The sequence below is a fragment of the Chelon labrosus genome (assembly GCF_963514085.1).
Source record: "Chelon labrosus genome assembly, chromosome: 16".
NCBI lineage: Eukaryota > Metazoa > Chordata > Actinopteri > Mugiliformes > Mugilidae > Chelon > Chelon labrosus.
In genome coordinates, this window is record NC_140349.1 from 22,531,329 (window position 1) to 22,542,621 (window position 11,293).

Genomic DNA, 11,293 nt, shown 5'->3' on the forward strand with positions numbered 1-11,293 from the left:
GTGTATGATATACAGTATATTCGTATATTGTGCTAGCTAACTTTCCTATAAGACAACTGCTATTATCACTGACATTACTCCATGCCTCTGTCCTTTTTCTACCTGTAACTTTGTGCGTTTTGAGCATTGGACTGTCTGAATAATCATGCATCAGAAGAATCGTGCTTGTACATTGTTTATATCCTGCATGTACAGTTTGCCTTAGCATTGATACACTTCATCTGTTCATCTGCTTCAGCTGTTTTCTTCTGCTCCATCTCCTTCTTCAGTTTGTGTCTCCACCCGACTCGTCTCAAGCTGACATGTCCCTGCAAGTCTGCTGGGTGTATCTGCTCAAGGCTTACTCCTGTTCAAAGGTCCTGTTTCTCTGAGGGTCTTCAGCCTCTGGTTTCTGGAAGGCGCCTTGAGCTAAAGATGGATCGTATCTGACGCTATATAAATACAATTACACTGAATGTAAAGAAACAAGGCCTTAGGTCTTGGTTACTGACGGATTTATTCACCTTGCCACCACAATAAATCTACAGTTGAACTGTTAGTGCACAGCCCACATGAATTGTCCATTTGCTATAAACCAGCCTGGCACATGTAAATAACATGCCATGTAGGGCTGAACGATTTGGGAAAATAATCTAATTGCGATTTTTCCCCCCCAATATTGCGATTGCGATTTAATATGCGATTTTTTATTTATTTTTTATTTTATCCTCTTTTTTTTCCCAACAAAACATAATGAATGATTTAAATATGAACAACACAATATTAGATACATTTAGTGTGAAATGTTCTTTCCCATAGGCTGGGCCTATTTGTTAGAATTAAATTAAAAGATGTATGTCTTGAAATAAATTACATTTTTATTTAACTGCTCATTACAGAAACATCTGTGGCTTTGCCACTACCGTTTTTTTACAACCTGGACCTTATTTCTAGCATAAAATATCATCGTTTACTCACCAATAACACTTTTGTTTCATTTGCACTTGTTCAGGAGATAATTAGATCAGCGGGAGTGGTCAGGGCATTGAGACGCAGCCTCTAAATAACGCATTATCTGCAGCGAAACTCCTTCATTCCGCCAATACTTTGTCATGATACGCTAGTGCTATTCCCCATTGAGTCCGGAGTTACGTGTTAACATCATCCGGGTTCTGTTCTGTAGATTGACCTACAGACCCCGGATGATGTCTTTTGACCTGGATGATGTCATCTCTGAGCGGCGCGCGCACCCGCTACGGTCGGCTTGTTTACCAGTAATTTGCTACCGTTATGGTTCGTCCACAACCTCAGAGTCGGACAAATATTCATCCATGTTGCAAAAAAACTAGCAGTAGCAGATTACATGTAAACAAGCCGACTGTCGTGGGTGCACGCGCCGCTCTGAGACATCGTCCAGGTCAGAAGCTTATCATCCGCATCGCTCGCGTCACGTGACCAACTTGTAATCGCGCAAGTTGCGGTTAGAAAATAGCGTTTTATCATATTGCGATATTATCGCAAATGCAATTAATCGTTCAGCCCTAATGCCATGCCAGTTGACACGAGAAAATGAGTCCATAGAAACAAAGAACAAAAAACAAAACAAAAGGCTACTTCATGAGAAAAAGATCTTGTTGACTGTTTTTTTCTCCTGTAAGTAATCACCAAAATTCAACATTCATTACAAAATATGTATGTAAATAAAACATGTAATACACTGACAAATGATAACTTTGAGACAAAGCCACTGAACCCGACATTCCACTCCGTCCCGTTTATCATCTATACCAACGTTAGTGATGTAGCTTTTAGTTTAGTTAAAGTGATTTACATAAAAATATGTCCCACCGGCAAGACGCAGAAGAATAAAACACGTCACAAAGAAAAGTGTTCCAAGTAGAAAAGAGAAAACAGCAATTAAAGGTTTCTGTGCTTGAGGATTGAGAGGATTATGCTGTATTTCATGTTTTGTGTACATGGTATTGAGGTATATGGATGAGGTATATAGATGTCTTGTTGAGATTTGGGTGGAGACAAAACTGTAAGTGTGACCATACCACATGAGTTAATTACAGTACCTTTGACAAGCTCCTATAAACAATTCCTCATCATTACACAAACCCTTTCTCCTACAGAGGAGCAAATTCTCTTCAAAAATGTGAACGTAAATCCCTTCAAAAATAAATATAAACTTACAGTATATTATTTGATACCCTGTAACCGTACATGAGAAAATCCTCCATTTCGTACAAACTTCATACAGCCCAGTCACCTCCTACATTTAAAAGAATAAATAAATAGTCTGGACCTTCAAAAATTTCTCTTCAGTATTGTCTTCACAGAACCTGCTTCATTAACATGCCAAAAAACAGTGCAACCATCGTATCGTTAGCCTCATAGCATAACTGCCTAAGTCATATTTTAACATTTTCGTAAAAAAAAAAAAAAAAAAAAATTTTAGCAGGCACATTGGTATTTTTTAACAGTGGATAGTGTAGCTAGCTCTTCATCTCTTCTTTCCTCCTTCCACTCTCTGGGGGACCGTAGCGTTGTCCCAATGAAAGCAGTAGTCTCATTTTTCTGCGTAAGCGTACAAGAGCCTGGCTGCTTTCACTTCTGGAAAAGGAATTCACCACCCTCTGTAAAACGTGAGGTGTTTTTCCTTGTCTAATTGCTGGATAATGTCATACTCCACTTGTCCCGGATGTATTCCAGTTTTGTACTTTTTGTCCTTGAGTTCCTCCCAGTAATGGCTCCAGTTTCCATCGCTGTCTGCTCCGAAACCAAACACATGAACCTGTGAAAAGGAGAATGAACATATAACAGCCAATAAAACTGCATAATGTATAAAAGCTTGCTATACAAGTGTTCGCTTTTCCAATCAATACGCGCACAACAGCCAAAACAATGATCGAATGATGTGATCCTCGAGGTGGAGGAATGTTCAGTGAAATGATTTTGCAAATAAAGTGCACTCTGGAAAAAAATAAAAATCAAAGGTAGCAAAAGACAAAAACATCAGATCTCTGTGAAACAATGAGGAATAGTTACGTCACAGTAATTCAAACACATAAATAAAATATATATATGATTTTTCTCCATCTTGTTCTTGATCTATTAGTGGCGACAAAGTGTTTTAAAAAGTTGCGCGAGATGAGATGGTGGAAACCTGCTGTAGCTTAAGATGGACAGCGTACACACATGTTCATTGTCAGTTGACCTAATTTTCTGCTGTTTACTTGGGTGAGGGGAGGATTCAAAGGCGGTTTAAAGCCTTTATATGGTGTGACAGCCAAGTGAAGGCACAGGCAAACTCATGCAAATGAGTTTGCCTGTGCCAATCCTCAGCCACACAGCACAAGTAGTGGTTGTTGAACATGGGTTATACCCTCCCTGACAAGAACAGAAGCCACTGTGCATTGACGTGTAAAGCACCTCAAAACCTTATGTCTGAATGAAGATTCATGCAGGTCACAGCATATCTGAGTGCTAAGTCCATTTGCCTTTGTTTTATGTGACAAACATATTGAGCTGCTCACCTTGGATTACTTATTCAGAAACCAAGAACTTTTTCAACTTCGTAAAGGCAGCTCCATTTCAAAGACTGAACTTACCTCATGGCAAATGTTCAGTGCAAGAGCCACAGTTATAAAGCCAGTGGATGGATACCGGCCCTTCTTTCCCAGCCACGTGTCGTGAGCGTATCTTATGAAAGCCGGGTTGATCACCATCACCTGTTGACAATCAGAATCGGCCTTTAAACTCACACAGGTCGCTGCCTTTGCAGGCGGTGAAGCGCTTAATGGTACTCACCAAATCCTTGTTGGCTACTATCTTTGATTTGACTGCCGCGTAGGACCTGTTGGGGACAGCATGAAATGACAAATTCAAATACTAGCCCTTGACACACCATCCAAAAGCTCATCACACAGATGTGACCTGTGGGCCTATTCAAGGAGATTCTAATTTGCATAATGTATTTTATGTGAAACTCTACAGCAACATACATAACCATCCGCGTTTTTTCCAAGGACAGTTCATTCATTATTTCACCCATGTCCTCCCCCGCTTTAACTCCCCCTGACTTCTGACAGGGAAGCTTGTTCAACTGAAGATTACAAGCAGCTTATTGTTTTCTACTGTACCTGGGGGAACGTGAATTAAAGGTCATGGTTTCACACCAGAAATGGACAACAGGCGGACTCGCTGCCTAACATGCTGGTTTGCTTTGGATATAAATGGTGCATTGCAAGGAGAGGCGCAACGTGTCAAGAGACTGCAGGCAACTGCGGTAATGTGCTATGTTTTGAATGACAGTAGAAGTCCTCCCAAAGGGGAACCCCACCTGACACAGTTCTGCCATCTCAATTGCATTACGTCCGCCTGACTTTTTAAAGTATATGAGCACGACAACGGTGCCAAATTCAAACTGATTAGAGGTGGGAGAGAATGACAAATGGAAGCACATAATGGTGAATATTAATAACACTAAATAGCTTAGTGCTAGTCTAGTCTTGACAGTAGGGGATTGTTCACGTTGGGGGTAGCGGGAATGGAGGTTTAGGACCCAAACGCAGGACTTTGAAGGCAGAGGCCGGAGTAGACAAAAAAATTATTTTAAAAAAAGACCAAAAAAAACAAAAGCGCTGCTGATGAGGCAGGATATCCAAAAACCAAAACACTAACCAAAAAACTATGAAAAAATTAGAACAAGACATGGAAAAACTATGGCATGGAAAACATGAAAAAACTATGGCACAAAACACACGAACTTGGCAAACAAACAGTATGACATGACAAGCAACAAAGGGGAAGGCAGGGCTATATAGACACACACACGAGGAACAGAGGGGTGACGAGACACAGGCGAAGCAAATCAAGAAACAAGACATGGTGAAACCAATGACCTATTCAAAAGGGAAAACACATGACAGGAAATCAAGAACTTAACGAAATACAATAAACAGAAACCCAAGAAACTAAACCGTGACCACCGTCAGGATTAAAATAACAAGTGTGTCTAGCTCTGGTCCTAGCTCGTCCAACAGGAATTGCTCCTGTGTTGTAATCCAACACAGCTAATCTGATTGAAGTGGAATTGTAGTTTTGCATCATGACTCAGCATCTGTAAGCACGGGCTAAGCCCTCTAACTTGGTTTCCCTTGTCACGCAGAATGACACAGAATGACACAGAATGACACGCAGGACGATCTATTCCCTTGAGGAAATTCTTTTAGGTGTCTGGTTACTTGCCACTCTACTGCCTCCGTTACTGAGTTTTAATAATGCGTTGAATTATGTTTAGCACATATATTATCTCTATTCATTCATATTATTGTCCCTGTTGTGATGCCCTGTTTACCGCATTACATAAAACACACCTTATTGAAAACTGGGACAGCTCACTTATACATATAATTTAATACAGTCTAAAATGAAAACCTGAAAAGAAGGGGACTCACGTTCCATGAAATCCAGTCGTCATGGCCAGTATGAGCCACTCTATATCCTGTATCTTGAATGGAGCCAACACAAGGTGAGTGTTGTTGTCTAAATCCACAGCACTCTCTGGATATACGACACGATGAGTTGTTCTGGTCCCAACATCTTCTTCGTAGCCTTCAGTGCGACCTCTGTTAATTCTGAACAGCACAGGGGGAATCATTTCACTGCTGGATATCTTTTTAAGAAGAGGCCCAAGTTTAAATATGATTTTCTTCTTGGTGAATATTTACCTGATTACATAATCATGGAAATCTATCAGACGTCCATTACGTGATCCCTTCAAGTTACCAGAATTTCCCACCACAGCACAGGTCTTGCAGCCGCCACTGCTGGGCTTTATAAGCCCTGGGGTGGTTGGGAATATCTGGAACAGGCTGTTCACTGTTTGGTTATATTTGTCGTAGTCTCGTCTTTCATACTGTAAGAGCTGGTGGAGACAGATGCAGACTGTTTATCTGGACTGGCATCCAGGCGCATTTCCATCCACTGACTTAAACAACGCAGAGGAACTCTGTCCTTACCTTCCACCATTTGAAATCATCCTCCGAGAGGTTGTGGTTCGCAGACAAAAGCGGCTCAACGGGGGGTTTTATAGGGTGCGAGCACAGCCGATTGTTTGGGGATAAACAGGTGTCACAGAGGTTTCGATCGTCAACAGTGAACTGAAAATTGAACTCAGTGAGTCCTCTTAAAAACACAAGAATGCCTGTGAAGCACAGGACTAAAATGATCAACTTCCACTTTGGCATAATTCTGGATGTGTGACGCTTGTGGTCAGGGAAACGGCTCCGGTCTGTGACGACAAAGGGTACAGGAAATTTACACAGTGAGCAAGAACTGAGGAAATAACCGTCACTGGTTCAGAAAAGGAAGGACACATATAATCCATGTATATGAAGTCATCTTTACAGTCTGTAAGTCTGTAGTCAGAAAGAAGATGAAAATGAGAAAAGAGGAAGATGATGAAGTAATAATAATATTAATATAGAACAGTAATAATGATAAGAAGATGGTGAAGAAAACGAAGAAGAGAAAAAAGAATAGAAAGAGAAAGAAGATGAAATAATATGGCATTAAGTGTCAAACATAAACCAATGTATTAAGCTGATAGGTAATAAAATATAAATAACATATTTCAAAAAGCAATACAATTAATTTTATCCCTTACCTGATGAGTAAATGCGTTTCTGGTCCAATTAGCACTTTATAAGTGTGGCAGTATTGACTATTGGTTAAACTGGCATCTGATGGCTCCATATAAACCCTACAAGGATTTGTTTTTCGAGAATGTGATTGGTGGCCTGCACCTGTGCTGCAGGTGTGGAGGGGTGGGGTTTGTTGGCAGCAACACAACTGAAGAACAACAATGTTCTGCCCAGGTGTTGTTGTATTTCTCCATTATATGGTTATATCTTGAATAAATGTGTCCTTAGAAGAAAACTTTGAACGGATTTTAATTTTTTTCTTTTTCCTTTGTCCACTAGTAAAAAGAATTGGTCTCCAACTAGATCCCATTTATTTGTTTATAAAATCCAGCCAAAGTAAGAAAAAAAATGTGAGCGTACAAATGCTGAAAGAGAGGAGAAAAATATTCTGACTCCTTCCCGCGGCTAAAGGGGCAGGCTGAGTTTGACCAGCACCGGGGGACATGATAAGGACTTGTGGTGCTATAATAAGCAGTCATAGAGCAAAGGATGAAGTTGACTAAGACGCTGATCAACACTGGCTCCAGTTTGAAATAATTAAGAACAAAACAAATTAGGGAAGGATATGCGTAATATGGAATTTAAAGCGGTGCGCTTTAACGGCAACTTAAAGACTTTGATTATAATGGATGTAATCAAACAAACCAGCACGTCAGATAGTAATGGACGGATGGAAGTGTTCGGTCCTGTGCTTCATAGCTCCCCCGCTGACGGACAAGACGCAGCAGGTGCGCAACGTCTCCAAGCGTAAAAACGTGATATTTATGAGCTGGTGAGTTAAAAAAAATATATGGGAATATACTACCAGTATTATACTAATCGTGCAGGCATATTATAATTTGGAATATTGAAAACATATTCCATTGCGTGTGTGTGGTTAACGGAGCTGGAAGTGTTCCTGTGCGCCAAAGGCAATGGAACAAAAAATACATAAATGAATTAATTTTAATATATATATCCAATTAGATCCCATATATGTGTATGTATATGGGATATCTACATCTATATCTATATTTATATCTCTATATAAAGAGAGAGAGAGAAATTGATAGGACAAAATCGAAAACGTGACAATGAGGGGGGAAACACACACATCAGTTTCCTCAGTCTTTATCAGTTATTTTCTCCGTAGAATTCTGTAGTTTTGATGAAACAAATAAATAAAAATGTCCAACCATACGCATGGTCGTCACTGGACAAATCAAACACACATAAGGAATGTCCACTGTGACAAATGATAAGGCATCACCAAGAGATGGCGCTGCCCTCACAGAAACACCACAGACCCCCCAGATTCACAGCAGCTTCCAATCTCAGAATTAAATTTGCCACCAGCTTGTGTTTGCTTCTGGAGCTGATCCGGCGCAATAAAGTAACGTCCATGCACCACGCAGACGTTTACATGTCTTATTTCTAAGGCGGTCTTGCATCAGAAAACACAGTGAAATAAAGGACATTGAAAGGTTTAAAGCATACTCTACATCTACAATCATTTTCAAAGCCTCTTCAGCTTGTGAGCCCCTTGAGGAATCAGCACTTGTCATGTTGCAGAATGTCAGCAAAATCACTGAGGCTTATCCTATTGCCAAAGTAAAGAGTGAAGATAGAGGAACAAGCTTTGTGCAGTAAAGCAAATAACCGTCAGTTACAATGCAACATTTTGATAAAGCTTAATGTTTTTCCATTGCCAGATAGGCTCTCGGTATTGCACAGAATTTTAACAGTAATTAGAGTGTCTTCAAATGTCACTGAAAAGTGTTACTCTGTCCACTTAAAAGTTGGCACTGTTACCCACACTCAGAGACAAATGGCTGTTAGCCGTCTCAAAGCGTGGCTCGCCATCTGCGGCACTGCTCAGCACTGTTCGTATTGTCAGAGCCGGCCCAAGGCATAAGCGAACTAAGCACCTGCTTAGGGCCCCGCGGCCAGTAGGGGGCCCCAAAGAGCAATCAACAAAAAAAAAAAATATTTTTTATTTTTTGCATGCATGAGTGATGCTTTCTGTATGATCAAAGATATATTATTGTAAAAATGAAATAAAACAAAATTTTAAAAAAAAATAGTGTTGCTGCTGATGTAGGCCTAGTGATTCTTACTGCCGTTCTATGTCAAAGCTCCGCTATACCGGTAATGTGTACCTCCTGCTTATCTTGGCGTACCTTTACGCCAAGATAAAGGTATGTTTGCATGTCATGGAATGTTAATCAAAGAGATTTGTGTAGCAGTTAATAACATAGGCTAATATCTAGCTAGTTTAAAACGAGAGAGATTTATCTTTCAACTGGCCTATTTTGTATTTGTGTCTGAGCTTTAACTTCGAGTTGATTCTCAGGGTATAATTCCCCCTTTTTTTCTTTTTGGCTTCAAAACAAAGTTATTGCTAATATTTGATGGTCATCTGTTTGCTAGCAAGCGCAGTGCTAGCAATATGTTTTTGGATCAGGCTGATAGGCAGATATGTTGCTCAAATTGTTTGCTGCAGAGCTTGGTTATTTATGTGAGCAAAATAAACATATTATTTTTTTGTTGTTATTTTTTACATCAACTCGTAATGTGAAACTTCCCCAGGAGCACTGTTAAAGTACTTTGGAGATTTGTATTGTTGCATTGGTATTATTTATGTTATTACCTAGGCCACCCCCTTAAATGTGTAAAGACATGTCAGGCGTAATAAGTTTATACTGTAGTAGGTGTGTGAATGATCAACAATCAATATTATTGGCAGAAATAGTGGGCCCCAAAATCAAATTTTGCTTAGGGCCCCATTGAGGCTTGGGCCGGCTCTGCGTATTGTAATACAAAGGGGCGTGTTATCGGTGATCTAAAAAGTGGAACAAGCAAGCGCACCTGTGCAACCATATTTTTAATAGGGGGAATTCAGTTAAGAAAAGGAAAAACACATGGAGCACTTTTGAATTCCTCAGACTATGTTTTCTGTGTGAAAAATCAAGAGTGTATTGCATTTTTACAAAGCATGGCTCAATATGTTGTAGTCACCAGACACCAGACTATTTTTCTATTTTGTTTGGTAATTTGGAGCACAGTTCCATTGATTTCAACAGTAGAAGTAGAAAAAGATCTGTCAGTCACGTCAACTATTGAATACCCTAGCTAAAAAAAAAAAAAAAAGTACACTGAAATATACTTAAGTCTACCGCCATGTCCACTGCTTGTAAATGTACTAAAGTTGAAAAGTACTATTTTTGCTGTACTAGAAATGCACTTATATGCTGATGTTATGTCATAAGAGATACTTAATATATAAATAAGTTGTAATAAGGGTACTTGACTGTACTATTTTGAGACATCATTATGATACACTTAAATGCATTTAAGTACACTTTTTATAAATGTGCTTGGTTCAACATCAAGTTCATTTTGCTCCACTTTTAAGATACATGTCAATATAGGTATAATGCTTAGGAAATATACTTGGAATTTAATAGAATTATGTGGTTAACACATTCTAAATATAATTTAGATGAAGTCATAAAGTGTTTTACGTATATTTAAATACATATACACATACATATTTTTATTAAGACTTCTGTTACCTTATTAAATTAAACGTGTACTGACTATGTTTTGGCTATGACCATAAAATGTTAAATACACTATTTTACAAAGTGGAACAGTCAAGTAAATGAAGTGCTACGTAGTTGATGCTTGGTCTATAAGGACTGAACAACAAAAACGACAAATTCCCTTCATCACAGAATTTTATTAAACTTAAAAATTTTAAACAACATTTTCATTGTTACATTTCCTTCTAATCACTGCTCTCACGTCAAACACATTTGTGGTTAAATACACAAACCGTACTATCAACTATCTGATATTCTTAAAATCTGGAAAGAATAAAACAGATGTCAGTAAATCCCTTATAGTCATCCATAAATTGCATTTAAAATTACACTTTGCTCCTCATGTTAGCAACATATCAATATATCTTTTTTTTTCCCAACAATATCTTTATTGAATTTATCAAATTTAGAAAACCAAACAAAACATAAAGCCAGCAAAGTGACGCATATGAGACAGTGTGTTACCATACAGTGTAGGTCCTAAAAGGACGGAGAGTCTGTGAAACACATATTAAAACCCGACATTTGGTTTTCCCCTTTACACACATGTGGTCACCACAGTGCAAACAAACAGGGATAGAAAAAAAAAAAACAACAAAAAGCATACTAAACAAGGTGGTTGATAAGATCATGAGTCCATTCAAATATCATTACCGTACAATCTAGTGATTAAAGAATGAGGAAACAGAGTTATGCAAAGGGTGCCCTTATTCTGCTCCAGGTTCATTCAACAGATGGGATAAACTGTTGTTTTTAATATATTGAAGAAATCGACCCCATACCTTTTGAAATGTCTCCTGTTTGTTTTTAAGAATGTAAGAAATCTTTTCCAGAGGTAAGCAAGAAGATCATTCCCTAAACCACCTGGCTTGCTCGTACATTTCCATGTTAAAGCTCTTTGCTTGTAGAAGATGCATGTTTAAAAATATTTTTTTTCATGATATTTTAGGTTATGCACATGTGGGCAGAGGCCAAATAGAAAGAGTTTGGGTTCTAGCTCTATTCTGATCAGCAGGATCT

General features: G+C 38.8%; 1 protein-coding gene across 1 annotated transcript; it reads right to left on the bottom strand.

Annotated features, from left to right (window-relative positions):
- Positions 1-782: 782 nt before the first annotated feature.
- On the bottom strand, positions 783-6,710 carry LOC311501115 (CMP-N-acetylneuraminate-beta-galactosamide-alpha-2,3-sialyltransferase 1-like). The gene is made up of 7 exons (XM_084562781.1): positions 6,653-6,710; positions 6,006-6,277; positions 5,715-5,911; positions 5,442-5,621; positions 3,793-3,838; positions 3,594-3,713; positions 783-2,776 (listed from the first exon to the last, which is right to left on the bottom strand). Exons 2-7 carry the CDS (start codon positions 6,231-6,233, stop codon positions 2,609-2,611), a joined length of 939 nt encoding a protein of 312 aa, XP_084418907.1. The 5' UTR covers positions 6,234-6,277; positions 6,653-6,710; the 3' UTR covers positions 783-2,608.
- Positions 6,711-11,293: the final 4,583 nt, after the last annotated feature.